The sequence below is a fragment of the Heptranchias perlo genome, chromosome 18, assembly GCF_035084215.1.
Source record: "Heptranchias perlo isolate sHepPer1 chromosome 18, sHepPer1.hap1, whole genome shotgun sequence".
In the NCBI taxonomy this organism is placed as follows: Eukaryota; Metazoa; Chordata; class Chondrichthyes; order Hexanchiformes; family Hexanchidae; genus Heptranchias; species Heptranchias perlo.
Window position 1 is genome coordinate 19,735,240 of NC_090342.1, and position 20,302 is coordinate 19,755,541.

At 43.3% G+C, this 20,302-nt stretch overlaps 1 protein-coding gene and 1 long non-coding RNA gene across 2 annotated transcripts; one reads left to right on the forward strand and one right to left on the reverse strand.

Annotated features, from left to right (window-relative positions):
• Window positions 1–1,660: 1,660 nt before the first annotated feature.
• Window positions 1,661–3,316, reverse strand: myf6 (myogenic factor 6). Its single transcript, XM_068000054.1, has 3 exons — window positions 2,693–3,316; window positions 2,489–2,585; window positions 1,661–2,101 (listed from the first exon to the last, which is right to left on the reverse strand). Exons 1-3 carry the CDS (start codon window positions 3,215–3,217, stop codon window positions 1,986–1,988), a joined length of 738 nt encoding a protein of 245 aa, XP_067856155.1. The 5' UTR covers window positions 3,218–3,316; the 3' UTR covers window positions 1,661–1,985.
• A 209-nt stretch (window positions 3,317–3,525) lies between these two features.
• On the forward strand, window positions 3,526–12,685 carry LOC137334962 (uncharacterized). Its single transcript, XR_010966281.1, has 3 exons — window positions 3,526–3,826; window positions 4,852–5,076; window positions 12,595–12,685. It is a non-coding gene; the product is annotated as an uncharacterized lncRNA (long non-coding RNA).
• The last annotated feature ends 7,617 nt before the right edge of the window (window positions 12,686–20,302 follow it).

A 20,302-nucleotide genomic window follows, 5' to 3' on the forward strand; every position in this document is an offset into this window, starting at 1 on the left:
ACTAGATAACCCTAAAAATAATTACCTTAACAGGTACAATAGTCCAGCCTGGGTAAGCAGCAAAAAAGTTTCCTTCCTCTGTGCTGATAAACTGTATGGCTTTAGTTGGTTAAACTCCGGCATTACCTCTACGCACACTTGAGAATCAGCAAGCGTTGGGTCTTGCCAAGCTGCACCTAAGTTCTCTAGCTTTAAATATGTGGATGTGCCCCTGTGGGGAAAGTGTATGCACATCAGACAAAACACACTCAACTGATGTGTAAATTCAGTAATTTAGTTGAGAGATTGTTAAATGCGGTAATGAGTGTCAGTCAATGCATATCAACCATTCAGATAATCAAAAAAATCGGGGAATGTTATTCGAAAACAGATGTTAGACATTAAAGAAAACGTAACATTTCACATTATACTTGTACAAATTTTGCCTGTTTGCAGATAGAACTGCATTATAAATTAGCTTTGATGTGACGCGGAATTGTAGGGACCCTGACTGTAACGCTGATAGAATTCTGCTGTAACAGAAACAACAGATTGTGACATTTACAAGGCAGTTTTGAGATTGGTGTTCTAAAGAATTCACTTGGTCTCCAGTTCAGCCTCTGATAATGACATCAGAAAGTCACAGGTGATTTGTCCAAGTTTTTCAATCTATTGATATTAATGGTCAGTAAATCATAGGCAATGCACCCCTGATTTTCTGATAAACCTGCATACCAGGCCTTGCCATTGGTGCGGGGCATCAGAACTGTCTACCCTCTCAATCCAGATCCCAGTGAAAACCAGGGCATAGCACAAACTGCCTTTGAAATTTCCAGTAGTTGACATTACTACATAGAAGCCACTTACAATGAATTTACACTGCAAGTTTAAAGTCGGTGCCAAGCGATATTGGCTCAGCGCCCACGCTAAACAGGTAGTGTAAACCCAGAGTCGGGGCCTTGCCTGGATCCAGAGCAAAGACTTCCTGGGAGTGTAGTATCGCACAGCTTTGCTTCACATTGCATGGTGGTGTCAAATCTAGTTTACAAAATACCCTTTTCCCCCTAAATTCAACTAACCTCAATTTAAATGCTTGGAGAGTGGAGATTCTTCCCTCCCCGCTTTCTAAACATTTAAATTTTTAACTGTTGGGAGAGAGCTCTGCCCACGCCTGTATCTAAGTCTTCTGGTCAAGCTTGGTACAGTTCCAGTCAGACAAGAGCCTGGCAACCTAAAGGCGGTTCTGCCATTCTGGAACCCGAACTGTAGTACCTGCAATGTGAATGCACCCTTAGGTGGTTACTGAAATGGAAATGTCAGCCTGCTGTAGGAAGCTTGTACAATTCTGACGGTAGAGTTCAGTGATATTGCTGGAGTAATGAAGTGGGGGAATTAAGTCTGACTCCTGCTAGGTTTCAATCTAGGAGTATCAGTATAATGTATATAAAAGAGATGCGATGCCTTATACATCATGAAATGATATAATCACCATGATCTCAAAGTAAGGTAAACATTTTCAGTAAAGAGTGCAATTACCCAGTTCCTCAAGCCACTGGTGCCTCTTTGTAAATCATCGCACAACCTCACTAAAACACGGCGCCCAGACATTTTGAAGACATCGAATAAAGAATGTTTTATTCCGTTTTTACAATAAATGCTAAATACATATTGCTTAAAACAAACAAAAATATATCTTATAAAATTACGAAACTTGTTGCTGGATACACGCAAGCGGAATTTTTACAAACATATTTACAACTTATGTCATTCAAAACTTTACTTTAGAATTAGTCTTGGTCAAATAAATCGTTGCAACATTTTTGGCCTTTTCCTTCTACTTAAGGGAATGATTTTTTCCAAAAATCGACACATTCAAACAGTATTAAAGTATATGTCTAGGTATAACACGGCAAAAAGTTATCGGGCAGGCAAGTACAGTTATGGTGATCCGTCACCATAATTATTGTATACATCTAGTTCGAGTTTATCGTTTGTAATAAATCATATTACTTTGTATTGGAGTCTTGGGTATATAGTGTAGTGGATTCGTCCGTTGAAATACTGTCTACTATTGAGGTCAAGTAACGAAGACTGCTGGTGCCTGAAGATTCGGAAATATTTCCTGGTTAAAACAAAACAGCCAACACGGAAGAAGTTAATGATGGTTGTCAGAACTTTCCTTCTTCCTACTCATTAACTAGGGGCCATCCAAATACAACGGGTCCCGCCGCCTTATAAATATAACTGCCCTATCGCTTACAAACCAATCCGCCTGGAAGAGTGAAACTATGATTGTCGCCCAAGATTAAAATCTCGCTGAGATACTTTTTTCATGAACCTGATTTGATTTTTATCAAAATTTCACGGCAAATAAATATTTTTGAAAGTTTCTAATTATTGACATTATATGCTCGTTGTGAGGCATTTATTGAGTAACTGGCAACCTCATTGAAAATATAACTTCATTTATATGGATGAATTACTGAACGATTGATAGAAGACTATTTACCTTCTTTGTGGAGTTTATTTGGGATATTGGAATGATCAGACAAATTCCCCCATTCAGAAGGACAGGTGTTTGTTCCCCAGCAATCTGTAGTGGTTACCTGTGAAGAAATGTGGAAGATTAGGTACTGACACCCTGAAAGATCCACTGTTTAAATGACCAGATGCAGTACACAAATGGTGACGGACATGGTTCTATGTCGCTTACCATTGAATGGGAACCGTTGCAGCCGTTGATCGGGTCCACGTTCTCCTGCATTTTCTCCTGCTGGTCAAGGCTGTGCAGCAGATCCTGGAGTTTCTCGATGTAGTGAATGGCACTGCGGAGGATTTCTACTTTGGGTAGCCTCTGGTTAGGGTTTGGCACCGTCCTCCGTTTTAACGCCTCGAAAGCCTCATTGATTTTTTTGAGCCTCCTCCTCTCCCTGAGAGTGGCCGCCTTCCTCCTGTCGGTCGTGGCCGATTTCCTCTTGCACGCTTTACAAGCCCAGATCAGGCACTGGCCGGGGCAGTGGGACTTCAGGCCCGGCGGAGCGTACACGTGCTCTTCGCCGCCACTGTCACAACTCGGTTCGGGTTGGCTTGCGTCTCCGACTGGAGACAGGCCGTCCTCGCTTCCCGGGTAGAGGGGAGACGCCACAGCCCCATCCAAGTGCGGGAAAACCATATTTTCACTAACCAGATATCGCTGATCGTGGTAGTAAAAGGGGTTGGTTTCAAACATCTCCATCATTGTCGATCCTGCACGTTTATGTATGAATTTGCGAATATGTGTGTGTATGTGAGAGACAGTGGATCAAAAGCTGCAGAGGGGTCTGGATGGCATTTAAACAGTTGGATGACAAGTCACTGTGCTATATATACATACATACATATATATAGAAGCAGGTGAAATTCTATCCAACATTTAGCTGTCGCAGTGCATCAAACTCTCAAGACTTGTCTTACCGAGCTGTGTGGGTGCTGTCATTATTACAGGGATTCTATTTTAGAAAAGCAACGTTTCTTGGGATAGAGAAACACGTTGTTTCTTCTGTGATAACCAGGCGCTCCCTCTACCTCCGGGAGAGAATCTCTTTCCTCTTGGAAAATTTCCATTCAGCGCTCCGTTGAATAAAATCAGTTATTTTCTGGCTTACATGTTAGGTTGTTAAAACATTTTGTAAAAAACGATGCCTACAACTCAGCGTTATGTATTTATCCGAACTCGTATTTAGTTCATAATTATGTCATTTGGAGATATACAGTACGTCCATATTTTTTAGATTTAATGTTACGCACGTGTTAAACATTAAGTGGCTTCACACCTGTTGGTGGATCCCAGAACAAAGTGAAAATCCAGGTATGTTTAGTACCTCTTTAATTAAGAGTCATAAATTAGTGAAATCGCATAATACAAACAGGCAGTTCCAGACAATCTGCTTTATGTAATAAACTCTGATTGTTACCGTAATACAATTTTATAATATGGCACATCACTAAAAATATTGCTTTATCATTGGTTACCCATCAAAATTGAATTGTTGTCTGGTCTTGTTTGTGATTTAAACAAAAAGATCTTGAAAATAAGATCACTCTGCAGTTTTTCATACTACAACGTAAAACCCATTTTTCTCCATAATATGATGTACTTAAATATTGTGCACTTTGTGCTCGTTTTTCTTTTTTTCATTAGTATGTAATGGTGTAATTAAACTATTTATATTAAGGCATAATTTCCGATTTGCATATTGAGTTGCTCCGGGGCACTTGACACAGATCAGTTACCAGCCATTTTAGCAACTCCCCCATTTATTGGTCCTACCTTGCAAAGAAAATACAAATGATCTGGCGGAGGCCGTAAAGAGGGAATTAGATTTGGGTGAGCTGTAGTGTTGTGGGTGGTTCAGACACACACTTCTCACTGGCAGGTGATCGGGAGCCTGTGTCAGTTTCTTCATTGATAAACGGTCTCGACTGAAAAAACACCCAACTGTTCCTGAGAGGTTCCATTGGGCAACACCGAGTAGGCAGTCAACGCTCTTTACTGCGCGCTAAATGCCCTGTCCTGACATTGAGCAGGGTATTAATTGGGCAACAACCAGTCATAAATTGTAAATATAAACCTAAGCACTGACGCTCTGCTAATGCTCTTTTCATCTCATTTAAATCAAGTTACCAAGGAACCATACAAGTAACGATGAATAAAGTCACAATCAAATGCTACAGGGTATGATTTATATCACATGGTTGGTCATTTTATGAGAATTAAGTAATATTCAGTCTCAAGGCTCCATTCCTTCACTGTGAAATAGTTAGGGTGGTGGTGCAGAGAGAAGGCACAAACGTGTATTTCATTTTCTGTCCATTTTTGCTTAACACCAATAGATGCTGTGCCTGATGAGGACAGATGGGGCAATACCACAAGGGCTTCAGTGGTTCATGGAGAAAGCCCATCACCACCTTTTCAGGATAACGAAGGATGAGCAACTAACGTGGCCTTGCCAGTATCACCTACACCTGAGCAACTAACGTGGCCTTGCCAGTATCACCTACACCCTGAGAACAAATTCAGCGCTTGTACATGTTAAGAGGAAGGGAAGACTGAGTTAGGTGAGGAGCTTCACAGTTTGAAATTCTTGGAAAGAGACTTGACTTTCTATTCAATTTTATTGTATTATTTTTCCATAAAATAAATCTCATGAAAACGATATTAAAAGCTACAGCGTGATCTGTTTTAAATTGTCAGTCATCCTTCTTACAGTGCATGCGTATGTAGAATGCATTTTAATGCATCTATGATTGTAGTATTACTCTTAATTTATCAGGAAGTGATTACCTTTCTTTCATGATTATGAATTAAATTAAGTATTATTCTGTCACAAATGTGAAATTCCATATTTATTATAAAGTTTTTGCTTGTGATATTTCATGCTATTTTCAGAGAGATTTTATTAATTCTAAAAGTATGATGCTGTATTTGGTAAATCGTTATTGCAATTTTAATAATGAATTAGTTCTAGCGTAATGCTGCCATTCCTGGGATAACGAGCTGTTTATCCTCATTGTAGGTAATGCTATGTTTCTGAGAAATTGAAGTAACTCTTGCAACAAATAGTGCTTACACTTTAGAAAGCAGTGTATTATAGAAAATAAACAATTGCATGATGCTGAGCTGTGTGACTCACGAGTGCCAAAGGCATAAGTGGTTTACTTTTCATAATCCATGGCTAACATTGATCCCTCAACCAACAGCACCAAAACCGGATTAACTGGTCATGTACCTCATTGTTGTTAGTAGAACCTTGCTCTGGTCAAATTGACTGCAGTGTTTGCCTACTTAAGAATAGTGACTACACTTCAAAAGTAATTAAGTGGCTATGAAGCACTTTGGGAAATCCCGAGGACATGATAGGTGCTGTATAAATGTAAGTTCTTTCTTTGAAAGGAGAATTGAGTGGAGTGCAAAATGGGTTTTCAATTCACTATTACCTGTTTTGCGCTACCACCCTCGGTTTACACTCGGTTAAATTAATAGCTGGATCTGCACTGTGGTTGTGGAGCGAAGTAGGGAAGAGCGATTTGGAGGAAGCCCCCATCAAAACAAAGCTAGTCATATGTTGGATTAACTTTCAAAGCAAGGATATGACACTTAAAGAAATCATATAGGAAACACCTAAAGAAAGATTTCTTGACCAATATCCCGCTTCTTCTCTTAAGATAACATATTGCTGTCTGTGGGAAGGTTTTGTGCCCAAAGCAGCTGAAATTCAGTTTGGATTTGACTTGGATCAATATTGGGGCCATGGGGGGACTGGTTTGGGATTAATGCTGAAATTGACCTTGACGTCTCTCTTGGAGGAATTAAGCTTCAATATTATTGTGGTTAGGACTGCCCACCAACACATGTGTCGGTTGCATATGCCCGTGTGCTGAGTTTAGATCAGGGTTCACACTTCAGAATATCATGTGATAATGGCAAACAGTATAAATAAGGGCCACATGAGTCAGCCTTTGGGAAAGATCCAGGACATTAGACTCAGATTTAACATCTGGGAGCTGGCTAGTAGTTGGGATAGAGTTGACCAGAGTTGGAATGATTGGGGTAAGAAACATTGCAATAAAGAATAACTTGAGAAATTAAAATAGAACGCCCCTCTGTGTAAGAACAGTCCCAAACTGTTTTTAACAAAACAAATCAGTGGAAATTACAAATTTGTGTTGTAAAACACAGCAGAAAGATTAATACTAGAGGAAACGTTTTGAGGAGTGGTACATCTGATCTTGTCAGAGTGAGTGTCAGTTCCTGTTTGCTGCTTGTAATTAATGACTAGTAGTTACTTGAAGATAGTCTTAATATCACCACACTGGTATAAAAGTGCATTCAGATACACATTACCACTCATGGAACCTTATATGCAGCAGGATGTGCGCAGAGGAGAGGGCACGGATGCACTTTCAAATCATATTATTTGGCAATAATACTCAATGAAAGTTTAGGAAATATTACACTTCCTTTGTCGTGGCAAATGAGAAAAAATGCTTGTACTTTATCCCTTTCAATATCTGATGAATATTCTAAGAATGCAATACAAATAACAAGAAAAAAACTGCAGTGTTGAAATTCTGAAACAAGAACAGAAAATGCTGGAAATACAGAGCAATCAACCAACATCAGGAGAGAGAAAAGACAAGGTAACACTTTTGAGTAGAATAACTAAGCTGGTAATTGTTGGCACAAAAATTGTTTGTTTAGTTGGCCAAGCTACTTCATCTTCTTTTGCTTTTTGTCTTATTGGGATAATAAACCATCAGAATGACCTTCATATCATCCAGCAATGTGGAATTTGTTTCTTTGTTCTGGAGATGTAGGGGTGCTGACAAGACCGCATTTATTGGCCATCCCTAGTTGCCCTTCTTAAACTGCCAGAGTTCTGTTGCTCTCACCATAGTGTTAGGATGTGATAGTGATACATAAGTTTACATTCCTTTGGCCTTTAGGAGTTTTATTTAACTAAGTCAAAAAAAATCTTCCTAACTTGTTTCAGGAAAAATCCTTACATAAATTAACATGCCTCTACTATCATTCAACTGAGTGCTTTCTCCTGGAAACTTTGAAAGAAGTAAGGAAGGAAGCAACTTTGTTGGACACCTGCTTTCCTCCTTATTGATGCATGTTCAGTATTTCGATCAGGGGCTCCAACTGTAGTCTAAGTGTTACATGTATCAAGTGGATTAGAAAATTAGTAAAGTCTCTCTTCTCAACTCTGTCAGATATGCTACAATCCCATTTTAAGACCTGTAGCTGTTTCAGAGAGTCTTTCCTGAAGGTCACCTGTGATTGAGAATTGATAATGTGCTTTAATGCAGTACTCAGGCTTTACTCCACTCTATTGTTTCAGTAAACAAAGAAGAATTATATGTCTTATTATGGCCAGTACTGTAAATTAAGGTTATAATTAAAATAATTGCAATGTAAGTTAGTTTGGGAATGTCTTGTGAAATGAAGTTATCCAGTGCACTCCAGTTTACTAGTAAATGATGGCAATTGTTTGTACGAGTTCTTCCCTAGCTGCCATCCTCCTCCAAGTGACCCTGGTAGTTATTAAGCACATTACAGATACTGAATTAAAATGTGTAACTTCAAACCAAATTTAGTTTCATTTGTAAATGCTCTAAATATAAGTTCAGTTAATCATACAACCCAGGGAACATTCACCTGGGTCCTATTTATGGAAACAAAAATGACAAGATATTTGCATTTTTGTGCACAACTATTTATTTTATTCATTCATGTGATGTGGGCATTGCTGGCAAGGCCAGCATTTATTGCCTAAACCTAATTGCCCTTGAGAAGGTGGTGGTGAGCCGCCTTCTTGAACCACTGCAGTGTGTGTGGTGAAGGTACTCCCACCGTACTGTTAGGAAGGGAGTTCCAGGATTTTGACCCACCAACGTTGAAGGAACGGCGATATATTTCCAAGTCAGGATGGTGTGTGACTTGGAGGGGAAAGTGCAGGTAGTGGTGTTCCCATGTGCCTACTGCCCTTGTCCTTCTAGGTGGTAGAGATTGTGGGTTTGGGAGGTGCTGTCGAAAAAGCCTTGGCAAGTTGCTGCAGTGCATCTTGTAGATGGTACACACTGCAGCCACAGTATGCTGATTGTGGAGGAAGTGAATGTTTAAGGTGGTGGGTGAGATGCCAATCAAGTGGGCTGCTTTTTCCTGGATGGCGTTGAGCTTCTTGAGTGTTGTTGGAGCTGCTCTCATCCAGGCAAGTGAAGAGTATTCCATCATACTCCTGACTTGTGCCTTGTAGATGGTGGAAAGGCTTTGAGGAATCAGGAGGTGAGTCACTCGCTGCAGAATACCCAGCCTCTGACCTGCTCTTGTAGCCACAGCATTTAGGTAGCTGATCCAGTTAAGTTTCTGGTCAATGGTGACCCCCAGGATGTTGATGATGGGGGATTTGGTGATGATAGTGCTGTTGAATGTCAAGGGAAGGTGATTAGACTCTCTCTTGTTGGAGATGGTCATTGCCTGGCATTTTTCTGGCGCGAATGTTACTTGCCACTTATCAGCCCAAGCCTGGGTGTTGTCCAGGTCTTGCTGCATGCTGACATGGACTGCTTCATTATCTGAGGGGTTTTGAATGGAACTGAATACTGTACAATCATCAGCGAGCAGCCCCACTTCTAACCTTATGATGGAGGGAAGGTCATTAATGAAGCAGCTGAAGATGGTTGGGCCTAGGGCACTGCCCTGTGGAACTCCTGCAGTGATGTCCTGGAGCTGAGATGATTGGCCTCCAATAACCACTACCATCCTCTTTTGTGCTAGGTATGACTCCAGCCACCAGAAAGTTTTCCCCCTGATTCACATTGACTTCAATTTTACTAGGGCTCCTTGATGCCACAATCGTTGAAATGCTAACTTGATGTCGAAGGCAGTCACTCTCACCTCACCTCTGGAATTCAGCTCTTTTGTCCATGTTTGGACCAAGGCTGTAATGAGGTCTGGAGCCGAGTGGTCCTGGCGGAATCCAAACTGAGCATCGGTGAGCAGGTTATTGGTGAGTAAGTGCCGCTTGATAGCACTGTTGACGACACCTTCCATCACTTTGCTGATGATTGAGAGTAGACTGATGGGGCAGTAATTGGCCAGATTGGATTTGTCCTGCTTTTTGTGGACATGACATACCTGGGCAATTTTCCACTTTGTTGGGTAGATGCTAGTGTTGTAGCTGTACCGGAACTAGAGGTGCGGTTAGTTCTGGAGCACAAGTACTCAATTTTACAGCTGGGATGTTGTTGGGGCCCACAGACTTTGCTGTATCCAGAGCACTCAGCCGCTTCTTGATATCACATGGACTGAATCGAATTGGCTGAAGTCTGGCTTCTATTATGGTGGGAATCTTGAGAGGAGGCTGAGATGGATCATCCATTCTGGCTGAAGATGGTTGCAGTCTTCAGCCTTGTCTTTTGCATTCACATGCTGTGCTCTGCCATCATTGAGAATGGGGATGTTCACGGAGCCTCCTCCTCCCGTTAGTTGTTCATCTGTCCACCGCCATCCATGACTGGATGTGGCAAGGGCTGCAGAGTTTTGATCTGATCCATTGGTTGTGAGATCACTTAGCTCTATCTTTAGCATGCTGCTTCCGCTGTTTATCATGCATGTAGTCCTGGCTTGATGGTAATGGTAGAGTAAGGGATATGCCGCGCCATGACGTTACAGATTGTGGTGGAATACAATTCTACTGCTGCTAGATGGCCCACAGTGCCTCATGGATGCCCAGTTTTGAGCTGCTAGATCTATTCTGAATCTATCCCATTTAGCACAGTAGTGGTGCCACACAACACAATGGATGTGTGAAGACAGGACTTCGTCTCCACAAGGACTGTGCAGTGGTCACTCCTATCAAAATTGTCACGGACAGGTAAATTGGTGAGGATGAGGTCAAGTAGGTTTTTCCCTCGTGTTGGTTCTCACACCACCTGCCACAGGCCCAGTCTGGCAGCTATGTCCTTCAGGGTTCAGCCAGCAGTGGTGCTACCGAGCCACTTTTGGTGATGAACATTTAAGTCCCCCACCCAGAGTACATTCTGTGCCCTTGCTACTCTCAGTCCTTCCTCCAATTGGTGCTTAACATGGAGGAGTACTGATTCATCAGCTGAGGGTGGTAGGTGGTAATCAGCAGGAGGTTTCTTTGCCCATGTTTGACCTGATGCCATGAGACTTCATGGGGTCCAGAGTCAACGTTGAGGACTCCCAGGGCCACTCCCTCCTGACTGTATACCACTGTGCCACCACCTCCAGTGATTGAGGAGTCTGCGGCGTTGGCTGAAAGGTATGATTCTGTGAGTGTGGCTATGACAGGTTGTTGCTTGACTAATCTGTGGGACACCTCTCCCAATTTTGGCACAAGTCCCCAGATGTTAGTGAGGAGGACTTTGCAGGATCGACTGGGTTTGGATTTGCCTTTGTTGTGTCCGGTTCCTAGTGGTCCGTCCGGTTTTATTCTTATTATGTCTTTTTGCAGCGGGATTGTACAACTGAGTGGCTTGCTAGGCCATTTGAGAGGACAGTTAAGAATCAACCACATTGCTGTGGGTCTGGAGTCACGTATAGGCCAGACCAAGTAAGGACGGCAGGTTTCCTTCCCTAAAGGACATTAGTGAACTAGATGGATTTTTACGACAATCTGGTAGTTTTATGGTTACCATTACTGATAGTAGCTTTTTATTTTAATTAATTGAATTTAAATTCCCCCAGCTACTGTGGCAGGATTTGAACCAATGACGCCAAGATGACGACGATCCTACCGTTACCCGTTTCAAACCTAATAGCTGATCCGGTAACCCACGATTCGTCCGTTCTTCAAATTAACCCCAGAAACATATAGAGAATTTTCAATATAAATTGCATTCGTTAAAATTTGGGTAGTATCAGAAGCCTGTACAACAAAACATTGGATAACATGTTATAATTTTTTACATTGATTATTTCTGTGTGCCAGTGTCTCCAATGTCGATTCCAATCTTATTGTGACACGCTCGGGGTTTTCGGCCTTGATATTCCAGAAGGCTCTCTATGCACACACATAAACACACACATCAACTATTTTTCTGGATCAGTCTCCATATAATGGAAAATAAATTACAATCGCCATATATATGTAGAACTTTTAAACTTTAATGTAATAATGTGCAATTCACATAGATGCAACGTTCAATACGAACTTTTCTGTAAACTGTCATCAGTAGAAGTTGATTTGTATACGAATTTACTAAAGCACTTGATTCTGCTATTAATAAGCTATTCTCTCCTGGTCCTGTTTTAAGCGTTTTAATCCTGCGCCGGGCACACGTGTAGGTGGCAGTGCTGGGAACTGGCTATTTGGATTTGTGGTTATGAAGAGTTTCATTTAGCAGTAAGGGCTGGTCTCATTAGTCACTTTTAGCACAGCTACCGTGTCTCTCAACTCTAACTCTCTAGAGACTGACACCAACTGTGCAGCCACTTACTTACACGCACCGATTGTTCTTCACTCAATGCCACCATTCTACTAAATTATCAGCTGCTCAAGTGATATGATTTGTATGGGGGCATGTTCTGCTCAACTCAAAATGCAAACCAAAGATCATTCTGTAAAGTGAAAGAATCCATAACGCTCTTAATACGTGATTACTCATGCAGTTTTATGAAGTACATAGGTTAATAAATCATGTGAAAATAACCGCAAGAAAGCACGTATTCGAGGTTTGATGCATGTTTTCCTGAGATATTTATATTATACTTCACTACGTGTTATATATGTTGTACATGACATCGCATTCTGGTTCATATCTGCTGCAAATGAAAAGTAGTTAACAGAGGAAGGAATTCTGAGTATTAAAACGAAGGAACGAACCGTGCATCAGGTAAATAGTGAAGAAATGACACCAAAAATTGTCTACCCGGATTCCATGGCTACACTCCAAAACTTTATTGACGTTTTCCATGCAATAAAATCACTCTCATTCGACACCATCCACAAGTGTCGATCAATGAATATTTAAACATATTCTCGTTTTGATAGCAGTCATGTCATTGTAATGAGGTCTCTAAATACTTTATTCGTGTTACTATAGGTACGAGGTAAAACGCGATCAATGCTTTAAAACTCTGCAAGCCACTTTTTAGATCGTATTTCCTTACAGTAGACAGCTCGAAGGTGCCTTGAGCCAGGTAATTCTTTCAACTATTTGGATTGAGTGTTATGTTAATATTATGTAATACTATTTGTTCTGACCACCAAAATTATATAATTATTGAACTACTTTTCACAAATTGTACTATGCTTGAAAATCTTAAAACTCTTTTATCGTTACATCATAGTCAATGATAATGTTTTTGTTTATTTCTATAAACCATGGCTCTTTCACATAGAATCATACAGCACAGAAGGGGGTCAGTCAGAAATAGGGGAAATTATAATGGGGAACAAAGAAATGGCAGAATAATTAAACACATACTTTGGTTCTGCCTTCACAAAGGAAGACACAAATAACCTCCCAGAAATGTTAGGGAACCAAGGGTCTAGTGAGAGGGAGGAACTGAAGGAAATTAGTATTAGTAAAAAAAAATAGTGCTAGGGAAATTAATGGGGATAAAGGCTGACAAATCCCCAGGGCCTGATAATCTACATCCCAGAGTACTAAAGGAAGTGGCCCTGGAAATAGTGGATGCATTGGAGATCATCTTCCAAAATTCTATAGACTCTGGAACAGTTCCTACAGATTGGAGGGTGACAAATGTAACCCCACTATTTAAAAAAGGAGGGAGAGAAAAAACAGGGAATTACAGACCAGTTAGCCTGACATCAGGAGTGGGGAAAATGCTAGAGTCTATTATAAAAGATGTGATAACAGAACAATTGGAAGGCATTAAAGTGATTGGACAAAGTCAGCATGGGATTATGTAAGGGAAATCATACTTAACAAATCTACTGGAGTTTTTTGAGGATGTAACTAGTAGAATAGAAAGGGGAGAACCAGTGGATGTGGTGTACTTGGATTTTCAAAAGGCTTTTGATAAGGTCCCACACAAGAGGTTAGTGTGTAAAATTAAAGCATGGGATTGGGGGGAATATACTGGCATGGATTGAGAATTGGTTGACAGATAGGAAACAGAGAGTGGGAATAAACAGGTCTTTTTCGGGTGGCAGGCAGTGACTAGTGGGGTACCGCAGGGATCAGTGCATGGGCCCCAGCTATTCACAATATATATCAATGATTTGGATGAGGGAACTAAATGTAACATTTGCAGACGACACAAAGCTGGGGTGGAATGTGAGCTGTGAGGAGGATGCAAAGAGGCTCCAATGTGATTTAGACAAGTTGGGTGGGTGGGCAAGAACATGGCAGATGCAGTATAACGTGGATAAATGCGAGGTTATCCACTTTGATTGTAAAAACAGAAAGGCAGATTATTATCTGAATGGTGATAGATTGGGAAAAGGGGAGGTGCAACGAGACCTGGGTGTCCTTGCACACCAGTCTCTGAAAGCGAGCATTCAGGTGCCGCAAGCAGTTAGGAAGGCGAATGGTATGTTGGCCTTCATTGCAAGAGGATTTGAGTACAAGAGCAGGGATGTCTTACTGCAGTTATACAGGGCCTTGGTGAGACCACATCTGGAGTATTGTGTGCAGTTTTGGTCTCCTTATCTTAGGAAGGATGTCCTTGCCATGGAGGGAGTGCAACAAAGGTTTACCAGATTGATTCCTGGGATGGCAGGACTGACATATGAGGAGAGATTGAGTCGATTAGGCCTATATTCACTAGAGTTTAGAAGAATGAGAGGTGATCCCATCGAAACATATAAAATTCTAACAGGACGAGACAGACTAGATGCAGGGAGGATGTTCCTGATGGCTGTGGAGTCCAGAACCAGGGGTCGCAGTTTCAGGATGCGGGGTATGCCATTTAGAACCGAGATGAGGAGAAATTTCTTCACTCAGAGGGTGGTGAACCTGTGGAATTCTCTACCACAGAAGGCAGTGGAGGCCAAGTCATTAGATGTATTCAAGAAGGAGATAGATATATTTCTTAATGCTAAAGGGATCAAGGGATATGGGGAAAAAGAGGGAACAGGGTACACCCGAAGGGCCGAATGGCCGACTGTTGCTCCTATTTTCTATGTTTCTATGTTCCTCCTACCGGTGCTGGCTCTTTGAAAGAGCTATCCAATTAGTCCCGCTCCCATGCTCTTTCCTCATAGCTCTGCAATTTCTTCTTTTTCAAGTATTTATCCAGTTCCTTTTTGAAAGTTACTATTGAATCTGCTTCCACCACCTTTTCGGGAAGTGAATTCCAGATCATAACAACTCACTGCAAAAATTCTCCTCATCTCCCCTCTGATTCTTTTGCCAATTATCTTAAATCTGTGTCCTCTTGTTACCAACCATCCTGCCAGTGGAAACAATTTCTCCTTATTTACTCCATCAAAATCCTTCATAATTTTGAAAACCTCTATTAAATCTCCATGTAGCAGAATATGGCATTTCTTTTAAAGGTGGGGGGGGGAGGGATATTAAACAAACAGGATAATGACCCCATAGAAATTAAAAGGACCGAAATAGGGAAATTAACATACTCATTATCCATTAAGATTGTACATTTATGTATGTGTTCTTTTTACTTACAGTTCTCCCATTGAATTTTTTAAACAGTTTCCTACCAAAAGTTATCCATCAAAACATCTTTTCTGTTATTGAGTTTTTTGCATTTGAAAGAGTAATAATTTAATTTTATCAAATGCCACAACACATATTAACAGACAAATCCTTAATGCGCACACCTATAACGCTTTGTTGTCCATTATATTAGTGCGGGTGTTAACCTGTACTTTTTAATGAGTTAATGCCTTTCTAAAATAGCACACAGTGCAATGTCATGGGAAAGCCCCAAGTGCTTATCCCCTGGTTTCTAGACTGTACAAGGAAAATGGGCTAGAGAGAAAAACAGAAAAATATAGCATCCTTATGGTAACTTACACAAAAGAATAATAAACTTGTGTCTTGTAAGTCTGTTAATTATGTTATATAGAGTTTTCTTGCTTTAAAGCTGATGTCACAATAATTCATTCTTTGTTTTATTGACACACAGCTCTACCTCACTACCACTACTCTCCTCCAATCCACTTCCTCAAATTCATAAGAACATAAGAAATAGGAGCAGGAGTAGGCCATCCGGCCCCTCAAGCCTGCTCTGCCATTTATCAAGATCATGGCTGATCTTCTACCTCCACCCCATTTCCTGCACCATCCCCATATCCCTTGATGCCTTTAATATCTAGGAATCTATCACTCTCTGTTTTGAATGTACTCAATGACTGAGCCACCATAGCCCACTGAGGTAGAGAATTCCAAAGTTTCACCACCCTCTGAGTGAAGAAATTTCTCCTCATCTCAGTCCTAAATGGCCTACCCCTTATTCTGAGACTGTGACCCCTGGTTCTAGACTCCCCAGCCAGAAGAAATATCCTCCCTGCATCCATCCTGTCGAGCCCTGTAAGAATTTTGTATGTTTCAATGAGATCACCTCTCATTCTTCTAAATTCTAGAGAATACAGGCCTAGTCTACTCAATCTCTCCTCATACGACAATCCCGCCATCCCATGAATCAGTCTGGTGAACCTTCGTTGCAATCCCTCTATGGCAAGTATATCCTTTCTTAGGTAAGGAGACCAAAATTGTACACAATACTCCAGGTGGGGTCTCACCAAGACCCTATATAATTGCAGTAAGACATCTTTACTCCTGTACTGAAATCCTGTTGTAATAAAGGCCAACATACCATTTGCCTTCCTAATTGCTTGCTGCATCTGCATGTTAGCTTTCAGTGACTCATGTACAAGGACACCCAGGTCCCTTTGAACATCAACATCTCCTAATCTCTCACCATTTAAAAAATACTCTGCGTTTCTGTTTTTCCTACCAAAGTGGATAACTTCACATTTTTCCACGTTATATTCCTTCTGCCATGTTCTTGCCCACTTACTTAGCCTGTCTATACCCGCTTGAAGCCTCTTTGCATCCTCCTCACAACTCACATTCCCACCTAGTTTTGTGTCATCAGCAAACTTGGAAATATTACATTTGGTCCCCTCATCCAAATCACTGATATAGATTGTGAATAGCTGGGGCCCAGGCACCGATCCCTGCGGTACCCCATTAGTCACAGTCTGCCAACCCGAAAAAGACTAGTTTATTCCTACACTCTGTTTTCTGTCCGTTAACCAATTCTTAATCCATGCCATTATATTACCCCCAATTCCATGTGCTCTAACTTTGTTCACCAGCCTCCTGTGTAGGACCTTATCGAAAGCCTTCTGAAAATCCAAATACACCACATCCACTGGTTCCCCCTTATCTATTCTAATAGTTACATCCTAAAAGAACTCCAATAGGTTTGTCAAACAAGATTTCCCTTTCATAAATCCATGTTGACTCTGCCAAATCCTATTATTATTTTCTAAGTGTCCTGTTATCACATCCTTTATAATAGATTCTAGCATTTTCCCTACTACTGATGTCAGGCTAACAGGTCTGTAGTTCTCTGTTTTCTCTCTCCCTCCTTTCTTAAGTAGTGATATTAAACATTGGGAAGACCAAAGCCATTGGGCTCGATTTTAGGGTCGGGTTACCTGCGGGTTTCCAGCGGGGGGGCCCCGAAAATCCCGATCTCCGATCACGTGACCGGATTCGGACGAAATCCCGGCCACTTCCGGGTACCGCGCTGACGTGCGGGGCTGCGCGCGCAAGCCCCGCTGGTGGGAATCCCGCAGGCAATTAAAGCCAGCGGGGTTCCACTTGAGAGTACTTACCTTGCTCGTTGTGGTCAGTTAATGAGCTGAAGCAGCTGTCAAAAGAGGAAGTGTGGGATTTTACGGTCAAAGCAGTCAGTTTCCCACACTGGGGGAAACAGGACCCTTCAAACCAGGCGTGTTGCAGCCAGCAGCCTGTGGCAGGTGCCAAGGTGCGCTCCACGGGGGAGAGCCCTCACCCATGCAGGAGGCCACCGCGTCACATAGGGCAACCCCTGCCCTCCACCAACCCCCGCCAAGCCAGAGGACAGACCGACACGAAACCGCAGCCCCAGTCCGAGGACCCACCCACCTACCCTGCACAACCCCTCACACCAACACCTGCCAGATGGGTGGTGCGTTGACATCGTCGGAGGACGAACAGGATGACCAGCCCCAGCAGCCTCGCAGTCCACGCCGTCCGCCTCGGAGAGGTGGGGCCCCCCAACACGGTGCTGCGGCACACCCACCTGCACAGCAGGAGGGAGGGCTACCGCAGAGAGAGACGCGTCGCAGAGGGCACTACCCTCGCCACAGGGTCCACAGACCGAGGCGCAGCTCCCCGGACCTCTCCAAGCAGCAGTGCACAGGGAGGCGCAGATTCGCTCGACATGTAGTCGTGGAGATCTGCAGCCTCTTTCATGCTGAGCTGCTCCTGGCTGGCCCCAGCACCAACTGCTTACCTGTCGCTGGCAAAGTCACCACTGTCCTCCACACCTTCTCCTCCGCATCCTTCCAGGGTGCAGCCGGCAACACCGCCGATGTCTCTCAGTTGTCTGCGCGGACGAGCCCTGCAAATACACCTGCACCTACTCTGCAGTAACACGATGGGTGGCATCAGTGGTGGGTCCTCATAGTGATACCCAGGAGCGGGCATTATTGGACACAATGGACAGGATTCGCGGAGACATGGCAGTGGTGGTGTCAATATAATGTGTGCTGTTTGTGGCTCTGAAATTCAATATGGGTAACACCCATGACAAACCCTCAGACACCCTTGTGCACCCCCTTCATGCTGACGAGACGTTTGCCTTACCCTGCCTACTGCACATATGTGATGCATGCCCTGTGGCTGCAGCACAGGTGGTGGCAGGTTGAGTGAGGCTGGCCGTGAGGGAGATGCACGAGAGGGTGAGTATGGGATGGAGCCATGAGATTGTATGAGGATTGGGTCGCGTGTTAGTGGCAGGATGAGTACTGGCGAGGTGAGTAGGTGGAGGTAAGATGAGGATGGGGTGTGAGTGGGCATGAAGGGTGATGTGACAGAATAGTGTTGGCGGTGCCGAAGGAGATTTGGGGTGGGGGCAGTGTTGTGGCAGACGGAGTGTAGGGGAAAGACTTCGTGTTCTCACTGTGGCTGACCTACTGCGGTCATTGCAGCGCCTCCTGCACTGTATGCAGGTGGGCGATATGTTGGTGGCGCAGGTGACCCCCTCTGCCACCTCGAGCCAGGCCTTCTTGGTGGCAGAGGCAGGCCGCTTCCTCCCGCCCGCCGGGGGGAAGATCTGTGTCCTCCCCCTCCTCCTCACCCCATCTGATGATACCTGGGGTGAGGCATCATTAAACTGGGAGCAGCCTTCCCCCTGGGCTGCTCCATGCTGCAATTTGTCCCATTGGTTGCAGCATCTGTCAGTGGAGGACTGCCCCTTTAACTAGAGAGCCTCCAGCTGACAGATCGTACTGCGCATGCGCAGCCCGCCCGACGCGCAGGCCAGCGCCGTGGACCCCGGAGGAGCAGGTAATTGATTCCTATTAGTGGATTGCCTGCTACGATCGCGTGGGCAACCCACTAATTTCGCCGTTCGCGTTTTCGACGCTCCCGGAGGACCACCCGCTGGGAACCCGCAGGCCTGCTAAATTCGAGCCCCTTGTCTTTGTTCCCGCCACAAACTCTGTTCCCTCGCCACTGCTTCCATTCATGTTCCTGTCCACCGTCTCAGGCTGAACCACATTGTTCGCAATCTCGGCATCCTATTTGATCTTGAGCTGAGCTTCCGACCCCATATCCTCTCCATCACAAAAAGCATCTACTTCACTCTGTAACATTGCCCGTCTCTGCCCATACCTCAGCTCATCAGCTGCTGAAACCCTCATCTATGCTTTTGTTACCTCCAGCCTCAACTATTCCAATGTTCTCCTGGCCATCCTCCCATCTTCGACCCTCCAAAACTCTGCTGCATGTATCCTAACCCGCACCAAGTTCCATTCACCCATCACCCCTGTGCTCGCTAACCTACATTGGCTCTCAATCCACCAAAGCATCAAATTTAAAATTCTTATCCTTAGTTCAAATCCCTCCGTGACCTTGCTCCTCCCTATCTATGTAAATGCCCCCTGCCCTACAACTGCACAGGAACTCTGCATTCCTCCAACTATAGCCTCTTACTCATCCCCCATTCCATTCACCCCATCATTGGCAGGCATGCCTTCATCCATCTTGCCTCATAGCTCCTGAATTCCCTCCCTAAACCTCACTGCCTCTCCACCACTCTCTCATCCTTTAAGACCCTCCTTAAAACCTAACTCTTTGACCAAGCTTTTAGTCACCCCTCCTAAAAAGAACATAAGAACATAAGAAATAGGAGCAGGAAAAGTCCATACGGCCCCTCGAGCCTGCTCCGCCATTCAATAAGATCATGGCTGATCTTCTACTTCAACACTTGCAGCCCAATCCCCATATCCCTGGATTCCCTTAGCATCCAAAAATCTATTGATCTCAGTCTTGAATATAGTCAACGATTGAGCATCCACAGCCCTCTGGGGTAGAGAATTCCTAAGATTCATAACCATCTGAGTGAAGAAAGTTTTCCTCATCTCGGTCCTAAATGGCCGACCCCTTATCTTGAGACAATGACCCCTAGTTCTAAATTCCCCAGCCAGGGCAAACAGCCTCTCAGCATCTACCCTGTCAAGCCCTCTAAGAATTTTAAGAATTCAATGAGATCACCGCTCATTCTTCTAAACTCCAGAGAGTATAGGTCCATTCTACTCAA

What these genes read in the sequence shown, in the direction of transcription:
- myf6 (XM_068000054.1), bottom strand. Translation starts at nt 3,217, where the DNA reads ATGATGGAGATGTTTGAAACCAACCCCTTTTACTACCACGATCAGCGA. An exon ending in GCAACGGTTCCCATTCAATG is followed by an intron (nt 2,586 to 2,692) that starts GTAAGCGACATA and finishes ATTTCTTCACAG; the next exon opens with GTAACCACTACAGATTGCTG. An exon ending in AAATAAACTCCACAAAGAAG is followed by an intron (nt 2,102 to 2,488) that starts GTAAATAGTCTT and finishes TGTTTTAACCAG; the next exon opens with GAAATATTTCCGAATCTTCA.